At 37.0% G+C, this 25,946-nt stretch overlaps 1 protein-coding gene across 5 annotated transcripts in view; it reads right to left on the bottom strand.

The window, feature by feature from the left end:
- ADGRG6 (adhesion G protein-coupled receptor G6) overlaps positions 1 to 25,946 on the bottom strand; it is a 141,038-nt gene that overhangs the window by 58,696 nt on the left and 56,396 nt on the right. For 4 of the 5 annotated variants that reach the window (XM_019425112.2, XM_019425110.2, XM_019425111.2 and 1 more), the window contains exons 3-6: positions 15,506 to 15,847; positions 11,056 to 11,679; positions 2,823 to 2,891; positions 257 to 340 (exon numbers count right to left, since the gene is read on the bottom strand). In XM_019425112.2, the coding sequence (XP_019280657.2) occupies positions 257 to 340; positions 2,823 to 2,891; positions 11,056 to 11,679; positions 15,506 to 15,847 (1,119 nt within the window). The remainder of the gene's footprint in view (positions 1 to 256; positions 341 to 2,822; positions 2,892 to 11,055; positions 11,680 to 15,505; positions 15,848 to 25,946) is intronic. The other variant, XM_019425113.2, reaches the window with a different exon arrangement.

The raw sequence follows: 25,946 nt of genomic DNA on the forward strand, positions 1-25,946 counted from the left end.
CTTCCTTTGAAAGCAATGTTAGCGAAAAGTGCATGAGAGTAGTACTGGAAATGTGGTCATTCCACTGGTCATTAGAAAAAGGAACTCCAGGGATTCAAGGGACATCGATTTATTTTACTAACCTTACAAACGTACAAATGTTCCCAATTATTCCACAAGCAGAAATTTTGTTTGACTCTTAGGTATCCCCACTCTTAGAATACAATTCGTTATCACATCAGACATACTACAAATATAAAAGGTAATGATTTCTTACCATTCCTTTGTTTATCGATTCTATTAGTAACAGGCATGTTAGTGGTGACAGTGGGTGGTGTAGTACTAGGAGAGTCTACAGTAGCTGGTAATAAAGATGAGAGAGATGTAATTTTGCAAGGAGCAATGACAGTTAATATGGATAAGCAATCTATAATTAATGCTTGAAAATATATAGAGGAGGAATAGGAACCATTTCTTGCTACTAACTACAACAGACTCTAGGGTTATAATGCGTAAAATGAAGCAATGCTTCCTATGGCACATTAAGAATCACTTCATATGGCCTTTGGTATTAGAATGCACAGGAGTCTGGAGTTGGCACAAAGGAACAGGAGAAAGAACGTCGAGGTTCTAGACCCAGGTCTGCCATTAACAGGTTAATGACCACGTAGTGGTTTACTAATTCAATCTTTCTAGAACTCGATTTCCTAAGTTTGTATTAAAAAAAAAACAAAGAGTGGCGCCTGGGTGGCGCAGTCGGTTAAGCGTCCGACTTCAGCCAGGTCACGATCTCGCGGTCCGTGAGTTCGAGCCCCGCGTCAGGCTCTGGGCTGATGGCTCGGAGCCTGGAGCCTGTTTCCGATTCTATGTCTCCCTCTCTCTCTGCCCCTCCCCCGTTCATGCTCTGTCTCTCTCTGTCCCAAAAATAAATAAAAAACGTTGAAAAAAAAAATTTAAAAAAAAAACAAAAAAAAACACAAAAAAACAAAGAAAAAAAGGTCGCAGAAGGCAGTCTGCACCTCACCTGTCAGCTTTCTAAACTAAGTTAGTCTTCCTGATATGCTGAAGCTAGAGAACTAAAGTCTCAGAAGAAAATGTATATCTCCTTGAGAAGATAAATGTAAACAAAACAAAGAGAATGAAATGTATAGACTATATGGAATATAAATGTATAGAATCAACCATTTACGGATCTCAGTAACTCTACTAAACATTGACAGATAAAATGAATTTCATAAGGACAAGCCTTACAGGGAGGCCATTTTCAAGGAATTATGTCATAGCTATGCTTTTTATACTATTAAAACTTCCAAGATTAAACCTTTATGTAGTGCTTTCATAGCTTTCTAAGAGACTCAAAGAGTTATATATGTAGTAAAATAATATCAGTTTATCTTAGAAGTATGCTTGTATTAGATGTACATTTGTATGTACAATGGCCATTTCTTATATGTCTCAATTTACAATTACCTAAATTTAAAAACGTTTAAGTGATTATGACTACCTTCTGAAAGCTAAATTCTTTGACTCAAAATATACATCCTTAACTAAAATGATTTTCCATTTCAAAATAATAAATAATGCTTAAGAATTTATTTTTTAAAATAATGGACAATCAACTATATTTATCGTAGTGCAAAATACATCAATGAACATGAAAATGCTTTTTGGTCACTCAGGACACGAGGGGGAAAATGCTGGGCTTTCCTGCCCAGCATCAGAGACTCAGGAATCAGTTCGATAGACGTCTCAGATTAAAAGAAAAAAATTTTAAACCCTTCAGATCTTGAACTAAGCACAATTAATGTTTCTTTCTATTTTATAGAACTATTTTAAAACTATGCCGATTGTGGACACCGCATAAGGACTTTATTTTTATAGGTCGTTCAAATGACTTTATTTTTCTAGGTTATTCATCAGTAATGATATCAAGAAATAATGTATCAGAAAAGAAGCAAAGATAATGCTGAATTACATCTACCCCTACACTAGAACCACAGAAGAGAGCTGAGGTTTTGATCCACTTCGAAGCCCTTCTATAACCCCTTCTATAATCGGAGAATCATTCTCCGATTCTCTTAATAAGAGATCCAGCTTTTTCAAAGGCACTGTCATGATTCTTAATGTGGTACATAGAACATGCTACGTCATAAAGAAATATTTAATAGAACAAATGGATGAAATGGGTCATGAGTAATTAGGAGGAGCAATGATAAAATTAAAGCAAAATATTTATATTATTATCTCAAAACTTACATGACTTTAATTATATATTATTAGCATGCAACTATCTAATAATAATATATAATTGGAATACTGGCCATAATATAGTCAATGTGCATTATAATAATACAATTACATTAATATTAGTTTAATATAAGTATTTTCATCTTAATATTTAAGTTATATTATACACCATAAATTGCCTTATAATCTTGTCATAAGCTTAACCGAATATTTAACTTAACTATCCCCTTCTTTGTCGCACATGAATACTTTTTTCAAAATAGTGCGTGACTATATTTATACCGGACCTTTGCAATAATCTTGAAAATAAAAAGAGAAAAAAATTAAATAAATCCCTGTTTAATAGCATATAATCATTCACATTTAAAAAACCTCATGCTTTATGGAAATACGGTCATCTAGTGTGTGAATGCATTCTTTCTCCACAGTGTATGTACTGTGCACCCACACAACTAAGACACAGCCAGAAATTCTTCTGTTTTGCTGGGCTTTGGCTTCTCAAGTGAAAATTAAGATAATAATCAAAATAACTTCAAACACATTACCCAAAATAGCAAGTAGGACACAGAGTCCAGAGGACAACGCTGGCTCCCTACCTTGGCAGAGGGTCCCCAGATCTGCACAGTTGGCTAGTTCTGTGGCCGGGAGTGGGATCAGGTAGGAACCTTGATCAATACAAAAGGATGACACAAGTTACCTAAATTTCAGCTTTAATGGCATTATCCAAGAAAAAAAAAAATCCATGAATCTTCTGGTTGGCATAATAGGAGCAGACCTAGAAGTGTCCAGCAATAACACTCCAACATCAAGAAAGTCTCTCAATCTGCGGGTCTTCATTTCCACAAATGTAAAATCAAGTTACCAACATTTCCTTCAAAATCTGTAACTCCATTTATTGACACTTCACAGATGAAAGGAAGACAAGTGCTCCTGCCCATTAGAGTTTGTGTAAAAAGTCCAGGGCCTTTTCATAGAATAGATTTAGAAATTCATGTAAATAAAGTAATATAAACATCAAAGGTAAGTTTCAAAAGTGAATCTGGATATTATTAATATTCATAAAATGCATATTTCTGGTTCACAGGCACCAGCGTATGCTATTTGCAATCCCAGAAATACGCTTCTGTGACTTCAAATTGGTCTCTGTGTCTTTTCATTTCAAACTTTTTTTTACTGACACATCCTCAGCAAGAAAGAAGTTTAGAGTTGATTTTCTAGTAAAAGTTCTGGGAACCTGGGTGACATGGCATTACTGGAGTAGAGTAGGAATGATCAGATATATAGGTAACAGATACTTGTGGAGGGCCTTATAGAATGCTGGCCCCATGAACGGTGGGGCTCTGTCTTCCATTGGGGAATCCCACACACCTAGTAGATGGGTACTCAAGCTTTACTGAACAAATTTCTAGATGCATCATCAACGGTTGATAACATTTTGAATTCTTTCTTAAAGGAAACTATGAAAAGAAACTAAGTAAGAAAATTAGATTTTAAATTTGAAACCGCCTTTGAGTCTCCATGGACAGGTAAAAGAAAAGATACAATAATAATAAATACTATTAGTAATTCAGACTTGAGTACAGTGAGGATGGCAAGAAAGTGATGGATACAAGACATCTGAAGATAGAAGGTACAACATTTGGTAACTAATTGGAGGAGAAGGCTAGGGGATAGACTAGGGGATATTTTTCTGGTTTCCAGCTTGAGAAATTGGTACATAATCTCATAAAAGGAAAGAGGAAATACTAAAAGAAAACTTAGGTGAGGTGGAATGAACGATAAGTCCAGTAATGAGAAATGAGGTGCCTGTGTGACATCTGAAAACACGGGCAGGTGTACACATTTTTGTTGAGAGGTCTAGCCAAGAAACTATGCCACAGAATCTACAGACGTGTCTGGGATGACTCAAGCTAGAGTGTAGATTTGATGGAATCATAGACATTCCTATATTTAAGTATCATACTATTTAAAAAGTAAAAGAGCTCTAAATTTGAGAAGCAAAACCAGTTCTGGTAGAAGGTGGTTTTACAGAAGTTTCACAGAGGGTGTGGCTGTGTCAAGTATCTAGAAAGGTCAAGAATGATCAAAACTGAGAAGATGTTTAACTTTACATTGGAATTCTGGTAGTAGCTGTACAGGAATTAGTTTCAGTAGCGTGGGAATGAAGAACGAATGACCGCCATTTGAGATGTGAATGCAAAAAGAGGAAGGTTGGCTATGAAAGGAAGCAGAGACAGGGAGGGCGAGTTTGAAAGATTGAAAACTTAGACAAATGGACTATGGAAAAAGGCATCTGAAGAGGCAGAAGTTGAGTCTTGCCTTAGTCAGGATTCAGGTAGGATTTTACCATCAATATTTTCTGTCCACTATTCTTACTTATCACACTCAACTTCTCCCCCCTTCTTGAAGAGTCTCACTTCTCTGTTAGGCACTTACATTTTAGTGAGGAACTTCTGAAAATTAAAAAAATCTTTAAAACTCAAAATGAGAAAATGTCAGCCACTGCAACATAAGAGAGAGAGACAGAGAGAGAGAGAGACCCTTGGATGGAGTTCCTGTGCTGCTCAGATTACGCACAATGCTGGCAGTCAAAGGTTCCTTAGGCCACTTCTGGCACTGATACAGTATCTCTGGAAGACAAAGAAAGATAAGGAGACAGTGCTGTGGGAAAGAAATTTCTAGGCTAACTACACTTCCACTGCAGTATATTGAAGGACTCAGGGTAGAAATGAGGAAAGAAAATCAGAAGAGTTATGATTTAGAGCAAGATATTTAACAATTTTCTTTAACATTTCTTCAGTTTCACTGTATGATAGCAAGTTCCAATATGTGACGTCCTTGTCAGGGAAAAAGTAACATTTCTCACTATTTAAACTGATCAGTTGTTCTTTTTTTGGGTACTCACAGTTTAGCAAATTGATACTGTATTATAAAACACTCAATAAACACTGGTTTATGACAATTCACTATGGCAATAGAAATTAAATCTGAAGACTAAATAGTGTAAGTACAAGTGACAAATTTAATCAAAAGGAAATTATACTGATAAATGAAGCTTCCATTACAAATATACCAAATTACATAAACAAATACCTAAAATATAAAAAGTGCACACAAACTCTTTATTCCCACCTGGTTCCATTTTCAGCACATCTGCATAAAAAAAGTTACTCTCGCAATTAATTTTCCTAGCTGGACATATTTATAGGCCAGATTGTTAAGGAAGAAGAATCAATTCTCATTCCTGGATAATGATATAATTAGTATCAAGGAATTATTTTCAAAATGTGACCTATGTGTGTTCACTGATGTTTATGGATACCAGAAAGGTTTTTAAGGGTATTTACTTAATAGTAACTGTAACATTTAGAGCCGAATTTCCTTGGGAGGGGGGGAACGTAATCACTGAAAAGCTGCAAAGCTATTAATCTTTCTTCTCTCTCTGTTGTTCTTCCCAAATCCTGCCGCTTTGAAAGGAGTCACTATTTACACAAGTTGTGGTAAAAAAGACTGATGCACACCTAACAGCTCATCTGACATTCTACACAATGATAATCCAAATAACAGTAGCACTAAATCCTCAGTGAGTTGCAACATTGAGAAAAAAAAAAAAAAAATGCTTTCAAGTCCTCTTTGCAGGATTACTAAATAGAATTTTATAAATTTTCATAAATATATTTACAACAACATTATTTCTGGAAGCTATTTGTGCTCATAAAGAGTTTGGACATCTTCAAAGAATAAAGTCCTTTGTAAAGATAAAGTAATTTCATCTTTATTTTATTATTTAAAAAATAATTCAGTTATCTAAAAATGCTACACTCAGTAATTTTTTTTAGAGATGAAAGGAAGGAGCCAACAATGAGTCAGAATTTTATGGCTGTGGAAGACAGAACCGTAATAATTGAAAATGGGAGGGTAGGAATCCAAGAGTTGATGAAGCCTTGATAATTAAGCGCAAAATGCTGGAAGTGAAAAGAAAAATCAGTACCAACCCAAAAATTTCTAGAAAAGAATAACAACCAAGTTGGGTACTTAAGAATTGTGTCTTATCTCTCCATCCACAAGCAGTTAATAAATGGAAGTGGTTAATAAATGCTTATTAACTAAATGTAGTTTGTGTGAACTTGGACTATTCACGGAGTTATACTGTACCACTCCTCAGGAAAGAGCAGTCATCAGTAAAATAAATAAAACTGGTATAGAAGGCACTGTCTGTTCTTTGTGAAAATTGATGGACATTAGCCAGTATCTAAACTGAATCATAACACAGGCAAATACTTGCCATTATAATTAAAGAGTCCACTAGGAAAACCGTCTATCCATAGAGGTCATAAAACTGAATATGCTTAATAAAATTGTTCTAAGAAAAAGAATGATGCTATAAAATGAAAAAGAATTACTGCTAAATAAAGCATTTCCTTCTGGAAAAGGCTGACAAGATTAACTATGTTAATAATAAAAAAGACCTGCTGAAAATTTCTTAATTAAGGTGTAATTCCCCAACGAGGCTAGTGTAGGAAAACAAAAAAAGTATAATTCTGAACTTGTTGAAACATTAATTAATTATACGTTGATTATATGAAGGCTAGGATATTTACTATTTGAAACAAATGACAGAATGTTTTAACGTTAGATGGAATCAGTTCTATTTTACCATCGTATTTTCACATTATAATTTACTCGGCAATAGACCTTTGGAAAATCTATTCATTCCTCTACCGCAAGTTGATTCTGGAATTAAAGGTCATATTTAACAGATATTGTCAGTCCAATGGAATGTCAGGCATGAAATTCTATTTTCCCATTGGTTACTGTACCGATCATTAGTTTTTGGAAATTAGTTACCACAAAGAGCAAGCCAAAATGTTCCAGAAAAAAAAAAAAAAAAAAAAAAGAAAGAAAGGTTAAAATGTTAATAGAGCAAACTTTTTTATGTGTTGAAGTTCTGCATAGCTAACAAGCTTAGATATGATCTCTGTGACAGGTATTTCCTGTCAGTTAATAAGTGACTTGGGTTCTTCAACTCCCAAAGCTGATGACTGAGCAGCAGGAAACTCCCTCTCCTGTTATGACTCCTGAAACACAGCCCAGGATATCTGAATCCATGGAATGGGGTGTTTGCATCATCATGGAATGTCAAGAGGACCACCATAAAAATTAAAGGAATTCAAATACACGGATTCTGTAACTTGTGCTCTTTCAATGAAATCATTTTGAAAACTTACAGATGGCTAAGTTACCCAAGCATGTGTTTGATGCATTCCAGTAATCCTAAGCCTTGGGAAAGGAGTTGTAAAGACAGTGTTGAAGAATATCCATAAATGAATCCTGGGGAAGGGAGAGAGGAGATCTACATTTTAGCTCACCAACTGCCTTGGCCACTTTTTAAAAAAAAATTCAGTTTCCTGCCTTGTATTAAGTGAAGAGACTAGCTTAAGTTGGGATTCCCAAGCAGAAATGCGAGAAGGCCATCTGAAGATGGAAGGGGGTTGGCGTGGAAAGAATACAAAGAATGGTAAGGGTTGAGAAGTCCCCTCCCTCTGTAAGAAGCAGATACCACTTCCCCCCAGTTGTGTTGGCCAGGCACCAGTACTAACCCAGGTTTAGTTTCTCGTTTGCCAGAGAATCCAAAAATTTATCTTTATTTCAAGTCTAATTTGTTAATGTTGGTAATAAATCATTGTTTAAAAGCATTATGTGGAACAATTACAAATAAAGGATAACAGGTAAAGGCCACTGCCATCATCAATGTCTGAAGGCTAAATGAGCCCATAAGTGGCTGGTTTAACTACATGTGGGCCAGGAGATCTAGCAGATCTTTTCCAGTGTCATCCCAAGTATGTGCTTCAGAAACTTGGACCCTCATGATTCTTTGGACTAGTTTTAAGGATGGGCAAAGTTTCTCTTAAAGGGCCAGACAGAAAAATTTCAGGATGGCGGGCCATGTTTCTGTCTCTCACAATCACCAACTCTGTCACTGTGGCCCAGAGGCAGCCTTAGACAATACAAAACCTCTTAGGCATGGTTGGGTTGCAATAAAACTTTCCTAGTTTGCCAACCTCTGGTCTAGAGGATTTCTTACAGAAGTTTAGGAATCCATGTATATCCTTCACATTTTATCATACTAATGTACCCAAGAAGCAACACAGGAAAGAAATCTTATTAATTTTGCTTAAAACAAATACAATGTTGGGGCACCTGGGTGGCTCAGTCAGTTAAGTTTCTGACTTTGGCTCAGGTCATGATCTCACTGTTCATGGGTTCGAGCCCCACATCGGGCTCTGTGCTGACAGCTCAGAGCCTGGAGCCTGCCTCAGATTCTGTGTCTCCCTCTCTCTCTGTCCTTCCCCGCTCATACTGTTTCTCTCAAAAAAAATGAATAAATGTCTAAAAAAAACCAAAAAACAAATACAGTGTTCATACCCTGGAAAGCTAGTGTTTTCCCACTGATCACACCTGAACCATCATACTCCTCATCCAGGCAAGAAGCAGCTCACCTACTCTAGTGTGGCTCACCTTCTAGTGCTGCATTTTCCAAAAGACGGTCTAATTTACATTTATAAGAGAGCACAGCTCTAAAACCTAACTTTTTGAGTTCACGTCCTGGCGTGGCCACTAATTAATGAAGTAACACTGCATAAATTACTTAATTTCTTTGTGCCTCAGATTTCTCGTCTGCAAAATGGGGTTGGTAATAAAACCCACATCATGGGATCTGTGTTGTAGAAAACAGTTAATATGTGTAAAGACCTTAAAACAGTACCTAGTACATAATATGTATTGAGTATTCAAATTAAGTGTATAACTTAAGTATAAGCAATTATTAATATATCTACTCAAAATTTTTTTTTGGTTGCCACAGTCCTCAAACATAACCCCATAGAAAGGCAACTATTAAATGGTCTGTATTATGACTTTTTAATGGGCTATGGTGAAAACAGGCCCCTGGAGTAAAGAGAATCACCCTGGATGAAGGAAGAACATCACTGCCCTCTCACCGCTCACCATCTCACACCAAACCCACACACTTGATCTTCTCCATTTCATCACCGAGTGAAAGACTTCTCAGGAGTCCCTGAACATCCTCTGTAGCTAAGCAGACTGAGGGGATGCTGAGGAACACCATTAGCTCCTTTACAAACTTCTTCGGTCTTCTTCTGGAACACGGTTGTGGTTTACCCTCTGTCCAACAACCCACAAGGAGATAATCTCTCCAATGACATCACTTAATAGCCTCCCACCATTTGCAGACGTACCATGGACCACACAGAGCAATGAGTGACTTACCCTGAGGGTTAGGGGACAAGAATTCCCCAGAAGGATACACACCGGTTGGAAACTGGGGAGGTGGTTCCAGATCTTCAAATGGGTCCCACTTTGTTCAAATTATCGGGAATGAATTTTTGGTAAAATCCCCTCCAAAGTCACATGAGGATTTCTTTCTAATATTAGACCCCTTATTCTCCTCCTCTCTTTTTAAAAAAAAAATTTTAATGTTTATTTCTGAGAGAGAGTCAGAGAGACAGAGAGAGACAGAGCATAAGCAGAGGAGGGGCAGACAGGGAGGTAGACACAGAATCCAAAGCAGGCTCCAGGCTCTGAGCTGTCAGCACAGAGCCGATGCAGGGCTCAAACTCCCGAACTGTGAGATCATGACCTGAGCTGAAGTCAGATGCCCAACCAACTGAGCCACCCAGGCGACCCCCACTGCTTTCCTCTTTTAAGGAAAGTTATCTCTGTGACTAAAAAGTATCTATTATCAACAATTTAGTCATATGACATTCAAAAGTGATAATGAAACTTCTACTTTTGTATTTTAATCAGTCTTGTAATAAAATAATGATTTCTAAAATTAACTCATGCACATAAAGAATGTTTGATAGCAGTCTATTTTAATATAACGTTGCTACATAGAATTATTTTCCTAAATGTTTTGCATTTAGCTACTTCCAGTAATATCACATTTAAGTCTCTCAAAGAGCAACCATAAAGGGCAACAGATGACAAATAGTCATTTTCAAACGGAGAAAAAAAGCTCAAAGAAAAAATTGATAATTCCTGATTATCGAAGATTTTTCCATAAAATGGATATCTTTGGTATTTTATCCTGGCTGAGTAAACAGCATTATTTTAGGTGGTGGTTGTTTATTTAAATAAGGTACTAGAAATGTCATAAAGATCAACTTTTCACGATATCTTTGTGATTAAAAACAATCACTTATTAATTTCTTTTATTTCAGTCCTGGTGTTAACATTTCTATTTGAGGTGTCATAGTTACCACTCTTGTTACATCAGTGATAAACTGTGTGACATTTTATGACATAAGGAAAACTTTAATATGGTAGGACCAAAAGCTTTGATTGAATAAATATGGTTTGTAATCAAATGTATGCTGTGTATGGCTGAGCATACAAAATTTTAGAAACTAAAAAGCTCAGGGGCACCTGGGTGGCTCAGTCAGTTCAGCATCCGACTTCAGCTCAGGTCATGATCTCACAGTCCATACATTCGAGCCCCACGCTGGGCTCTGTACTGACAGCTCAGAGCCTGGAGCCTGCTTTGGATTCTGTGTCTTCCTCTCTCTTTGCCTCTCCCTCATTCATACTCTGTCTCTCAAAAATAAACATTAAAAAAAAAAGCTCATTAATGACAACTACCTATATATACATATATATATGTGTGTGTGTGTGTGTATATATATATATATATATATATATATATATATATATATATGTATATGGTGTGTGTTTATGTATAATTTCTTGTTGACCAACATCCATAGAACAATGCTTTAAAAAACGAAGTGTGAATATGCCCAGACTTACCACAGCTTAGGTTGCTTTCTGCTTTCAGAGCTAGGGTTGGGATATTCCAGAAGTCATTTTGCCAGTCGACCACATTCCCTTTCACATTACAGCTGAGGTTAGAGAGGATTTTGGAATTCATGGTAAAATTCCAAAGTCGAAAGTTATAAATGTCCCCTTTTAGAGAGGCAATCTCATTGTCACTGGAGCCTAACAGCAATTTCCCATTTCCAGGAATCACTTTATTAATGGTAGAATCGCAGGGAACTGCTTCATAGTTTCTTTTGAAATTTACACCAATAAAGCCCAGAGAATTATTCCAAGTGATGCAGAGCTGCTCAAAGCTTTCTGTGAAAATGTCTTCTTTATCCTTTACAGGTAACACACTGTTTAGGAAGCATTTTGAGCCAGAAATAGAAAGAAAGTAACCACTCTTGGCCTTTCCAAAACCGAGTAGCTGTGTGGAGGACGCATTTGAGTAGGAGAAGGCTGTCCATTCATGGTCTTCCTTGCCAATTTTGGTTGCTTCAAAGCAGAGAGTGAAAGCACTGAGCTCTGGAATAGAGACACTTTTGGCAACAGATACCTGATAACTGTCTAGTGTCTGTGGTAAAATGACCTTCTGGTTCCTTAAGGACACAGCAACTAGGACAAAACATAATAACACATAAAATGTATTAACGTCAAATATGAACTAATGAGATGCAAAACATCTGATATGCCCTCCCACCCCCACCACTCTGGATCAACTGACTTTTGCCTCACACCTCCTTCATGACTGTCACAAACCCATTACCTTATATCAGTAAAACTAAATGTAATCCCATCCATAGTAACTCTAATCGTTAGAGTATGTGGGATCTCACAGCAAAACTTCTGAGTTATAGCCAACCCAGTTGATAAGTATCTTTTTTTAATCCCTGAACTGAAAAAGAAAATCCCAAAAACCCAAATTCAGGAAACTACTGTTTCAGGAAAGCTGTTTATACATTAAAATTTTCAAAAATATATTAGTTTTCAAATAATTTCTAAACGTAATAGCTAATAGTTCTTTTTTTCATTAACAATTATTGCCTTTTACTCTTCCCAAACCGTCCTCTGCTACCCTCTCCCCTTCAGAGACCCCATATCCTATTCATTTTCCCCATCACCTGGCTATTTCAGGAGCAAAGGTAAAGATAATTCTATGAAGGAGAGGCAGTCTAGTAAAAAAGTAAAAATAAAAATGGAATTTTAAGCTATATTTACTTTACAGCTGGGTATTTGAGTTCCTTTGTGAGGGACAGCAAGGGGCAGAGGTAAAAAGGGCGACACAGCCACCTCCAATCCCAGCTCCTCCACAAAATGCAATGTGACCTTGGACACGTTACTCCACCTCTCTCTACCTTCTTCTCCTCATCCATAAAATGAAGGACGGTGACACCTATTGCACACGTCGTCAATAGGAATCAAATAATACCTGGAAAGCACTAGAACAGTGCCTGCTATAATCAGTATAGAGCTAGGACTGATTACTAATGTTACTGATTACTAATAATGATTATTATCATCTGCATAATATAGTCAAAATAAAATGCGTTAGCCTAGTCTTTCTGTGACACATGTGAAATTATTAAGTAATACAATGGATTTCACCCTATGTTAATATAATAGACACTGTGAAACATGTACTGGTTTGAGACAGAAGTAGCTCTCCTCAAAAATTCTCTTTAATGCTGGCTTCAAGGAATGCTAGATTGAATAGATTTTAATATAGGTCTATGGTAAAGGCATCATTTTCATGTAAATATTCTAGTAAAAACTGCATGATGGAGTTTAATAGAATTGTGGATTTCAGTCTACTTTTTAAATATAAAGCACTTTATAGGTCTATTTACCCAAAGGGATACTTACGTAATATGAACCCAGTATACTACATGTATTGTTTAAAGGGCTGGAAAGAAATATGTCCATCAATGTTTTATTAGTAGTTTTGCCTAGATGACAGATGTATGGATAATTCTAACTTGCTTCTTTTTTTTTTTCTAATTTCCTGTAGGGTTTTATAATTTTGAAAACATTATGTGAAAAATTAAAGCACATGTTTTCCAATTAACCACACACACACCTAATGTGAATCACATTTGTGATTGTGACTCACAAACAGTAAATAACTCTACCACCAAATAATGAGGGTCAGTCATTTTCATAATGGTGCCTTTCTTTTTTGTTCTTTCTTTCATTCATGATATTTACTTAAGAAGCTAGTCTTGAATCCTGAGTTTTCCTTAAGTAAAGAGAGGCTTTAGAGAGACCAAGATTATTCAAATGTTATGATATGCCAGAATCTGGGAAATACATTTGATAGAAATATATTTTTTCCTTTCATTAGAAATTTTTAAGGTGCTGGGAATGCAAGATGGTGTAGCCACTCTGGAAAACAGTATGGAGGTTCCTCAAAAAACTAAAAATAAAACTACCCTATCAATTGCACTACTAGGCATTTATCCACAGGATACAGGTGTGCTGTTTCGAAGGGACACATGCACCCCCATGTTCACAGCAGCACTGTCAACAATAGCCAAAGTATGGAAAGAGCCCAAATGTCCATCGATGGATGAATGGATAAAGATGTGGTATTTATATACAATGGAGTATTACTTGGCAATCAAAAAGTATGAAATCTCGCCATTTGCAACTACGTGGATGGAACTGGAGGGTATTATGCTAAGTGAAATTAGTAAGAGAAAAACAAAAATCATATGACTTCATTCATATGAGGACTTCAAGAGACAAAACAGATAAACATAAAGAAAGGGAAACAAAAATAATATAAAAACAGGGAGAGGGACAAAACAGAAGAGACTCATAAATATGGAGAACAAACCGAGGGTTGCTGGAGGGGTTGTGGGAGGGGAGATGGGCTAAATGGGTAAGGGGCACTAAGGAATCTACTCCTGAAATCATTGTTGCACTATATGCTAACTAATTTGGATGTAAATTTAAAAAAATAAAACAAGTTAAAAAATAAATAAATAAAAAACAAACAAACATACAAAAAAACCCCAGGAAATAACAAGTGCTGTCAAGGATGTGAAGAAGTTGTAAATTCTGTGCACTGCTGGTGGGAAAGTAAAATGGTGCAGCCACTGCAGTTGGTTCATTAAAAAACAGTAAGAGGGTTCCTTAAAAAATTAAGATTACAGTTACCATATAATCTTGAAATTCCATTTCTGGCTATATCCAAAAATATTGAGGAAGGGTCTTGAAGAGATAATTTTTTAATGTTTACTTATTTTTGAGAGAGAGAGAGACAGAACGCAAGTAGGGGAGAGGCAGAGAAAGACAGAGAGACAGACACACAGAATCCGAAGCAGGCTCCAGGCTCTGAGCTGTCAGCACACAGCCCAGTGCGGGGCTCGAACTCACAAGCTGTGAGATCATGACCTGAGCCGAAGTCAGAAGCTTAACCAACTAAGCTTTCCAGGTACCCCTTGAAGAGATATTTGTATACCTATGTTCGTAGCAGCTTTATTCACAATAGCCAACAGGTGGAAGCAATCCAAGCATCCCTCAATGGATAAATGTATAAAGATATTGTGGTATGTACATACAAGGGAATATTATTCAGCCCTAGACTGGACAGAAAACTTGACTTATGGTACAACATAGATGAACTTTGAAGACATTATCCTAAGTGACATAATCCAGTCACAAAAAGACAAAAACTATATGATTCCCCTTATAGTCTAGGGCATTCAAACTCTTAAGCAGAAAGTATAGTGTTTGTCAAGGGCTGGGAGTGGGGGAAATGGGATGTTGCTGTTCTATGGACAGAGTTTCCATTTTGCAAGATGAAAAAGTTCTGTGGCTTTGTTGCACAACAGTATGAATATGCTTACCACTACGGACTTGTGCACCTAAAACTGTTTTACGATAATAAATTTTATGTTATATGTATTTTACCACAATTTAAAAAAATTTTAAGCAACTAAAAAAAAAAAAAGAAATTTTTAAGGTGTTTTCCTCAGGCTATGTTGTTTATTAGCTTAAGTTATAAATAACTAACTTTAATTTATATGCTAATTTTTTATATTTGTTCCATAGCATAGTTCCTTAAAAGGGCAGCATCTTAAAAGCCTAAAATAAAATGATTTCTGAATAGGAAAATTTAAATGTTCAGTGATGTTAGAAGTACAGCTTTTAATTATTAGCTGTGGAATATCTACAATATCTTCCAAGCAGCCTTTAAATGCTCTGCATATAAACAATATAAAAGAATTCAGCTCTACTGTAACCAGATTTTGGATCTGGTAACTATATATTGCTAATGAGAATGCTGAAGGATATTAACAGATTCTTGCCATTAAATTCTAATCCTAATCATTCACATTCACATAAAAGAGCGTAACTCTTGTCTTCTGGTCCTTGTGTTTACTGTAGAACATGCTAAATGAAAGCAGAAGGTTGGCGTCGTCTTTGGTTTACATACCTCTGATGTAGCTGGCATTGAAGCCTTTCTTCTGGATGCTAAAGTCACTTGAAAAGGACACATGCATCTCATTCGCACTGGAGTTAAACGATAGGCCTTTGGCAGTTGCTCCGCAAAATTTAGTCTGGCTCTCTCCATTATCAAGGGATAATGAGTCATAAATGCAATTGGGAGCTTCTTCAATGTCGAAATCATTAAACATTATCTGAATGATATAGCCGGTGGGGGCTCGCAGGGTCCACATGCAAGCCTGACTGTTAGGATAGTCGTTAGGATAGCACGGAGAAGTAAATGTCCCAGAAGGGTTGGATAGGATGACTCTGCAGTTGGCACAGCCCCACACTGTTGGCCAGACAAAAGAGAAACAGAGACAAGGGTGGGGATTAGAGGCATACAATAAACCAAGAATACCACACACTGGGGACAATCAAATAGTAAACATTTACCAAAATATACCAATATATTTTACAAAAATACCAAAATATAACCATGAAAAATAAAAGGAGAATGAAGCCATCTCAAGGAGAAAAAGCAAGAAAGGAACAAAAAAGTAAAAGAAAAATACAAAGTTTTAGAGCAATGATTCTTAAACTTGGCAGGGAGGGAGGGTCATATACTCTAAGAATCTGGTAAAAGTTACAGGAACTCTTTCTAGTAAAACACATGAAAGCCAGTACATTGTTTTAGGGAGTATATGAGGCCTCAAGAGGCAACAATGGATTTCCCAAAGGTGCACTGGCCCAGGTTAAGCATTTCTACTCTAGAGAGTAATTGAACCAAGGTGGAAGGAGTTATAGAAACGCAAAGGTAGAAGTCAATACTATAACCACAGATATAAGGGAAGATAAATACTTAGGAAATACATGTTTAAAGAGAAAGCTACCAATACAAAATAAACAAACAAGCAAACAAGTTATCTTCGGGCAGACTGTATTTTTTTTCTAAAATTCAAATAGCCATCACCTTGCATGTGTGGAATATTTATAGTTTTGAAAATGCTTTCACTTGTTTCATTTGTTCATTACAGTTGTTACGTATATACTTGTGTGATTATCTCTCATTCATTCAGTGAATAATAATTGAGTGCCTGTTATATGACACTATTCTAAATAGTATAGATTAGTCAACAAGAAAGACAAAGTCTATGCCAGAATGATTCTTACAATTCAGTTTTGGGCCCAAATAAATAATACAATATAATGACAGAAGGTAATATGAGGTAGGAAGAAAAGTAAAGAAATCACGTATTTCTCAACTATTAGCTCTCCAGGCCATAATCACCAGTTGGAACCAGAAACCAAGGTCTACTGTCTTTCTATCTAGTCATGCTTTTGCAATTAATATTCACGTTTCTTTCTATAGTTGTATAAATGTAGGCGGTAATTTCATGTATTCAACATTCTGGATAAATAAAGTGCCATAAAACTGACATTTACACTTTCAAACAGTAAAATGCTTTGGCCATGTTAATGGAAATCACTCTAAATGTATTGTACTCCTCCCTCTTTTACTGGGTTGAATAAAATATGCAATAACTTTTCTTGAACATGGTAGTTACTACAAATACTGCTTATTCTTCCATGATTCAGTGAAAGAAACAAGGACTTATCAGATATACTACACTGCTCAAGTTAGGTTTTTCTTTTTTCTTTCCCCTGTGGCCACCTTGTGTTATGTGCTGTATCCTTGACAACTCTGTTCCCCATCAATTCTTTCTAACTTGCCCTCCCTCTGCTTTTCCTCCCTGGGTCTCCATTGTCTTGTACAGGGCTGAAGACAGAGGAAAACAATTTATGATCACTAAGTGTTGGCCAAATGCCTTCTCTCATCCATCCTTGAGCCACCACATTCGTCTCCTTTGTAGCTTTAATCAGAGCAGTGTATTACTTCCACTTGTGACATTATTTGCTTCTTGTCGGCTTCTCTGAGCCCAACAAGCAGAGTATGTACTGTTATACTCACTGTCTTACTCCTCAGGACCTCACGGCATCCCTGGTGCATGGGAGACTTTCAATAAAATTTGTTAAATTTATGAACAAATAAATGAATAACTTAAATCAATGGAAACATGTCTCAATTAAAGAAGGATGAAGTACGGTATAAGCCAAACAAAGTCTAAGTCAGAAAAAGACAGCATGCATGAACTCTGGAATATCTCTTTGGATGGGGCTTTAGGGCTCTTTCTTCCAGTTATTTCACTCATAGTATAGGACTGAGAACACTGGGCCTGACACGTTAGCTTCCTGTTACTGTACCTTGGGCTCAAGAGAGAGAAATAATCCTAATAGATTAACAGGAATGTATCCAGTAAAAGGCACTGAAGATTAAAAAAGAAAAAGAGAAAAGAAAATAAGATACAATCTCTGTGTCATCTCAACATGCATGAAACAACAGCATTTTTCCAAAATAAAATGCTATCCACTACATCCAAAACCCAATACTGTTCATGAATTCCTTTAGCCTGATGTACATATTTTTGGTCAAATTCTTCTCTAAGATCTGAATGAAAGGTATAGGAAAATTCAATCTGGACGCTGTAATCTCAAACAAGTTAATCTCCTCAGTTTCACTATCTTCACACAACAATAAAAGCACCTACCTCCCAAGGTTATTGAGAGGATTAGATAGGTTAATGCAAGGTCCTTGGAGCCACACAGTTAGCACTATATAAATGTTAACTATTATTAATCATTACTATAACACAAAATCTGTGCATCAATAATTTAAGAGAGGAAAAAAAACAGCACTCCACTTTAATAGAATCTCTTTTTCCCTCAGGCCCTCTTTAGGATGAAAAAGAGAAAGGGAAGACACCCATAATATCTATTTAAAAAAAAAATATTTACAGCATTCTTCTGTATGATTTTCATCTATAGTTGCAAGATAGCATTTAGAGATAGAGCTACTAAATACAGATTATTTTAGCTGGATGAAAAATCGGTTAAACTAGGTATAGTATCATCATGTTAATCATATTTATAGATAACTTCACGGTAAAGGGCTTTCACATATACTATCTGACATCATAACAACCCTGGGAATTAATACCACCTCTATCTTCAGATGAAACAAATAAGGCTGATACAGATTATGTAGCTTGCCCAGAGTTACACATCTAATTGATAAGAGGACCAAGATTCAAACCAGCTCTTCTGAATGTAAGTCTAGTGTTTTCCTAGGGAAAAAAAAAATTTCCACAACTAAACAAAAGACAGCAAAGTGGTGGGCTCAAATACTATTTTAAGAGACAATGTTTTCTAATGGGCAATTTCTTAAACATAGTGTAATCACCCTGATATCAATATATTTTAAGAAACAAATTTTGAAATATTTTAGTAAAGAATACTAGGTAGTCTAAAATATGGTGATTTGAATTTGCCCATTTAGAGCAATCATATGTCACGATTAATTGATTCCTATACAATGAACTAGTTCATTAAGAAATTAATTTGTTCTCTCTCGGGATGCCTGGGTGACTCAGTCAGTTAAGCATCTGACTCTTGATTTCAGCACAGATCATGATTCATGGTTCATGGGATCGAGCCCAGCAATGGGCTCTGTGCTGACAGTGCTGAGCAGTTGTGGGATTTTGTCTCTCTCCCTTTCTCTGACCCTCCCCTGCCCATGCTTGCACGCTCTCTCCCTCTCTCTCTCTCAAAATAAATAAACATTTTTTTTAAAGAAATTAATTAGTTCTCTCTTAAAGGCATAGCTACTTAAGTAAGGGGTGCCTGGGTGGCTCAGTCGGTTAAATGGCCAGCTTCACTCAGGTCATGATCTCACAGGTCATGGGTTCGAGCCCCATGTTAGGCTCTGTGCTAACAGCTCACAGCCTGAAGCCTGCTTCAGATTCTGTGTCTCTCTCTCTCTCTGCCCCTCCCCTGCTTGTGCTCTGTCTCTCTATGTCGCTCAAAAATAAATAAATGTTAAACAAAAAAAAAATTTAAAGGCACACCTACTTAAAAAGATGGCTCCTGAAGTAGCCACTGAATGAGGTCTTGGTAAAACCAGAGTTAACATATTTTCTAAACAATACTCAACTCAAAATATCTGGCTCAATGGTTTTCAAAGACGGATACAGTAACATATTCACACCTATAAATTTATACAAGCAAAGTTTTCCAGTAATCTAAACAACAAACCAAACACCACCCCTAGCTCTTGCCTATGCCTGACAGGGTTTAGCAAGAATTTACTTACACTTATTTCCCTTATTTTGCAAAACTTTATTCTTCAAAGAAATTCCAATCTAAGATTGAAAACCTCCCAGTCATGCCAAAGCCTACTTCGATTTATAAAGAGCATTTAGATCCAGATTTAATAATCGTTATCTTTGGTTCTGCTGGGTTTTTTTTGTTTTTTTTTTTTAAATCTCAGAGATTTGGATTCTTACTCCAACCTGGTTTCAAGTACTTGCCTGTAACTCAAATAGTATGTTCTTTAAAATCTAAGGCAGGAGTATCCGGCTCCAAAAGATAAATCAAAAGAAATCCATTTTAGCTGCTTTCAACACAGATCTGTAGATGGGATAACTGGTTTTCCTATAATGTGTTAAGTGGTGAACAAAATGCATACACTTAAATCTTATTTTTTTTTTATTTGAATGTGTATAAAACTGTCGCTGATGAATTTGCTGGAAAACCTAGCTGGTGAAAACCATCTCCAGAAAATGATGCTTAAGTCGCCTGTTCAGTTTGCATCCATCTGGAGTCATTGTTTGAATTATCTATGTGAATAAATTACATTCTAATGAATAAAGGTTATTAGTTGCTTAAAAAGGTTTAAAATATTTAGTAGCCGTGGTGGTTTCTGAAGATGACGTGTAAAGGCCAACCACTGAGAATTCCAGGATCGGTTCTAATGCCTAACCCTTCACAAAGCCAGGAAGAGCCACACAGGATTGCTCCAGATCAAGTAAAATGCTGCCAGATGTAACGCTGCTAAAATGTCAAATAGAAATAATACTTTAGATGCTGGCATATATTGATTGACTGATAATATACAAAACTATACATAATACAGAGTCATTACAGTGAAGTGTTTAAATTTAAGTGATTTCAGGCCTCTGTGCATATTTTTTCAGGACAGCAAAGAATCTGAAGGCAGTCTGGCTGTGACATCTGTGTTTCTGTCAATGTGAAACACTTGGCAAGCTCCCCCTCCCCAGCCCGCCCCACCCCGCCTCTGCAAACCCTACACTCAAAGACGGCATTTCCACGGACGGGAGGATCCCTCCTAAACCAGGGTTACACTGGTCATTCCAATCTCCTGCTGGAATTTCCAGCAGCCAAGCAAGGATATCAATTCACTCCCAAAGTCCTCCTAAAATACTGGTTTCCCCAGAGCTAACCAGAAAATGGTTTGATTTCCCACTGTGATGTTTCAGCCTCAAAACATTCTTTGGAGGCACCACGAATATGAAGCTATCGCAATGACTTGCACATTAGTTCAAAAGGGTACCATTTTACTTGAATCAGTTAAGTCTGATATGGCTAGAAAATTAACAAGAAGTTGAAAGTTCCTTGATGAAGCACCATTAAGCTTGACAACTTTTTTTTGAATCTTCAAAGCGATTCATATGCACCACACCTTCAGATACATTTCTATCTTCTATAGTATTGTTCATGTTTAAACTTCAAGTCTTGCCTTTCCATAACCACTGGAGCATTAAGAACATTCCATACGTAACTCTGAAAGGTAATATTTTCTGAACCAATGAGTGAAATGATGGAAAGGCTTCCAGATTCACTTCATTATGTAGCTATATCTCCCTTGCAAGAGGATTAAACACACAAGCACATGCGCATGCATATGCACACACACCCACACACATGTTCATGGGAAACTGTTCTCTCTTAACCAGTGGTTGAATCCTTCTCCAAGCGTTTAAAAAACAAAACAAACAAAAAAACAATCTAAAGGCAATGCATAATTTGAAACAACCTAAAGCTGTAGGGCCGATCACTTAATCTACCTTTTCTGGTTAGTATGTTCAAGTCTCTTATCCCCTTCCATATTCCTGCACTGCAAACCCCAACTCTGTATTAATCCAGCCATGGACCTTCTTCCTCTCTAATACATAGGCTTCTGAACACTGCTGAAAAGAATCCACAACATTGTTCAGATTGTTTATATTATAGCGGCTTCCAATTTTATCTCACTCACCCTTTTCAACACTTGATGTCTCTGAACACTCCCAGATTCTTGAGTAGTCTTTTCACTCATAGTTCCTACCTTCTCCTTATTCTCCTCCTGCCCTTCTCTCAGCCCTCTCTCAGCAGGCACCTGCTCTAACTGCCCTCACAATCTTTTCTATTTCAAGCGTGATTCTCAGACCCACAGTTTCAGCATCACCTGGAGCTTGTTAGACACACAGAATCAACCAGACCTACAAAACAAAATCTGTATTTTACAAAAGATATTCTGGTGACTCATAAGTACATCAAAATCTGAGAGGTACTCCCTTAAATCACAACATACTACGGAAGCCAGTCACAATCTCCGTGCGTACACCTTCTCCTAAAGGGATTTGCCCCTCCCACATCTCACGCAGTCATATTGGTAACCATCACCCCAGGGAAGGATCCCTGACCTGAAGGGAACCAAATCACAGTCTCAGCTACTCAGTCAGATTCTCTCTCTGAGAAAGTGAAGTTAGGGACACAGATAATTTATTCAGAGAATGATGAAAAATAGAATGCCAAAGTTATACAAACTGAAAAACAGTGGCTACCTTGCCCACTTGCAAACAAAGGGCACTGATGGGCAGAGAAAAGAGAAAGAGAACAGATGTAGAAAACAGAGAGGCGAAAGAAAATCAAAACTGTGAGAAGCACAGAGACTTTAATTTTAACATTCCATGTCCAGAAATCAATGGAAGGAGCTGTTCTTTGTGGCTTTTCATTGAATTCTATGATGAGAATTTATACCTACCATCTCACTTCTCTTTATGTGGCTTTAGTAGATTTCTGTTCCTTACAACCAAGTGTGCCTCAAGGCAGTACTTTACAGGGCTCTCCTCTCCCTTCAGTTTTTCTATGTCTACACTCATTCTCTCTGGATGATGTCATCCAAACCCAGGCCTTCATTATGTTCAAATGCTGGTGACATGCATGTCCTATTTAGCACCACACCCACACTTGTGAATGTCTACTCAATGTCTCCACTTGAAGGTCTCATAGATCCCTCAATTCAAACACCATTCCTCAAATTATTTGTTTTTATCCACTTTATAGTTGTTAGTAGCATAAGAAACATCCAAACTAGACCTCTGAATATCCTCCTCTGTCTTCTTTCTCCCACGCCTTCTCGAATTTTTATCCAAGACTATGACATTATCTTATCCATGGTTATTTAATTCATCTCCTTATCCCATTCCCATGGCTACTTAGCTTAAGCTTCACATCTTTTCTCTCTTGGACAAAAGCTCAGTAGCTAGCCTCTTTGTCAATAGTCTTGTCACCTCCAACTCATCCTCCACATCACTACAAGAAAGATCTATGAAAATGCAAATGTAAGGACAAAAATGTTTTCTCTAACTCAAAATCTTCTCTGGGATCCAAAAGGACAAGCCCTCTTTGTTTTTTTTTTGTTTTTTTTTTTTTTTTAAATTTTTTTTTTCAACGTTTTTTATTTATTTTTGGGACAGAGAGAGACAGAGCATGAACGGGGGAGGGGCAGAGAGAGAGGGAGACACAGAATCGGAAACAGGCCCCAGGCTCCGAGCCATCAGCCCAGAGCCTGACGCGGGGCTCGAACTCACGGACCGCGAGATCGTGACCTGGCTGAAGTCGGACGCTTAACCGACTGCGCCACCCAGGCGCCCCGGACAAGCCCTCTTTGAATGACACATACAGCACTCTAGACTGTCCTGTTCACACTGTCTAACTCATCCCTTACCATCCCCATATCAACTCGCTCAATAAATACTTATTAAGTAAGCATCTCTGCACCTGGCACTGTACTGGCTGCTAGGAATACCAAGCATATCGTGGACAGGATATAATCCCTGACTTTATGGAACATACAGATTATTTCAAATACAGATAAATAGATAGCAATAGCACACTGTGCAAATTGCTCTGATAGAGCAGGTAGATGAATGCAATCACCTAGGTGTAGACTTCGTAGAAACAGTGCCATTTCTAACAGATGAGAGAAACTAAGACCTAAATATGCAGCATGGAAGTGGGCCAAGTTAAGAGGGAGGCAGGGGAGAAAAAGAGAAGTGTTCTGGGCAGTAGGTCAACAAGTGCAAAGACCAGCAGGTAAAAGAGCTAGCTGACTGTTCAAGTAACCTAAGAGTTTAGTTTTGTGGAAATGTAGTATCTAAAGTGGGGTGAAAGAGGAGATAAAGGATCAAGGTAGGCAGAATTCTGTAAGCCACACTAAAAAAAAAAGAAAAATTATAGTAAAAGCAGAAAATGAAAAGGTTTTAATTATGGAAAGCAAAACAATCAGATTTGTATTTAACACAGATCTTTTTTTTTTTAATCCTTACTCTTGCATACATAAACCACAGAAAACTACCAGTGAACAAAGATCCTTGTAAGAATCACTGCAGCCTCATTCAAGGGACTTGACAGAGGACCAGAAGAAAAAGACAGCGAACTACCCTGGCAGCTTATTTGGGGAGAGCAAAGAACAGTCCCAGCAGTAGGAAGACTAATTCTACAGGGACTTCCTGCAGCAGAGCCTAACTGCCGATGGGTAAGATATAAAAGCAGCAAAGCGACCAATCCCATGTTCATCGAAGATCTGTCTTACTCTGATCTTCCGTGTTTTATCGCCCCTGACGAAAAACTGAGGGAACTATGAAAAACAAGCACCCACCTAATGTTCATTTCACTTGAGAATGTCACAGAAAACTTTTCCATATGGATTATCGAGGCAGTGCTGCAAAGTAAAACTGGTTTGTTTTGGCACTAAACCAGAAAAATAGTGCTAAATAAAACCAACAGAAGTGGAGAATATCTTATCCTAATTACAGCTAATTATAGTTCTAATAGCCATGAAGGCAATGATGTCATTATTGGCTCATCAGCACATTACTAACTTCTTGAGCACATGAATGCAGCTAATGAGATAATCCATATAAAATACTAGGACTGCACTTGGTTGTCAGTAAGATGCCCAAATAACATTAGTTTTTGGTGCTGTGATTGTGGTTATTAATAGTGGAGCATGTTAGCAATGTTTCAGATCATTTGTTCATTCATTCAATTTTCTGGGCCCCTACTTTCATTCGTTTCTAGTTCTGTCTTAGGTATCTTTACATATGGTTATCGGAAGATGGTCAGGGTTGAAGGTAGGAGTGAAAAGTTATTGCTTCCAATTTATTCCATGTTATGTGGTGCAGGTGAAGAACCCGAAATTAGTAGCTAGAACAAGTTTTGGTTTAACCTACCCTCCCAATAAGTTGGGAGAATATATTGGGAAGAAGATGGCAGTGGCAGAGTAAATGTGCACTGTAGCTCAATTTTTCCAAATGAGTCTTTAATTTCAGGGCATTAAACACACACACACACACACACACACACACACACACACACACACACACACACACACACACATTCAGGCTTGTACATATAAATGACAGCCATTTAAATAGTGATAGCTTAGAGAAAAGTAAATTATAGACGCAACTGGCATAATTTTGTCCCTTTATGGAATACTTTTTATGTAAACATTTTAGTAATAAGGGCTGATGTAAAAATTCCATAATATAGATTTTTAAAATAAAAATGTTTTTTCAGTAAGAGTTTCCATTTTATACATAAATAGGTTGTTTAAATATGCTGTCTCACTGCCTTAACTTAATCCATCACTGGAATTAATTACTTTTCAAAATATTTATATAATGTCAACTTTGCACACAGATCTCAAGAATAATATATTAGAGGACAGTCTGAAAGAGAGGGAGGAAGAGAAATAGATGATCTTAAGTTTGTTCAACACTCTCTGAAATTAAACTTTAAAAAGATATCTTCTATTCCAACTCCTTTCTAGCTAAATCAAAGATCTAATAAAAAATGGTTTGTTATTATTTTTGAAAAACAACACTGTGGCAAGAACAATATACTCGTGATGCTGAACTAGAAGCTCTCTCAAGATCCCCTCCAGATCTAAAATTGTACCTTCCAAGAAGGTAAAATACTTCTTTAAAATTTCAGTACAAGCCAAACAATACTTCCGTATACACAGAAGCAGAGAATTGATAATTACAAAAACTATAATAACCACTAGAATTTGGTGAGTGATTACTTTGTGCCAGGTGAGAGAAAAGTACATTGGCTTCTTCTTGAAATAATCTGTTTATGTGACTATTTGGTAATACTACAAGTGGATCACAGTAGACTCTGGTCTTGACTCTTCCATTAACCAACCACGGGATCTGGGCTAGTCACTAGCCATGGAGGCCTTGGTATCCACGTGTGGAAAA

This window comes from Panthera pardus, unplaced genomic scaffold (genome assembly GCF_024362965.1).
Source record: "Panthera pardus isolate Hobbes unplaced genomic scaffold, ASM2436296v1 HiC_scaffold_17, whole genome shotgun sequence".
Classification (NCBI taxonomy): Eukaryota; Metazoa; Chordata; class Mammalia; order Carnivora; family Felidae; genus Panthera; species Panthera pardus.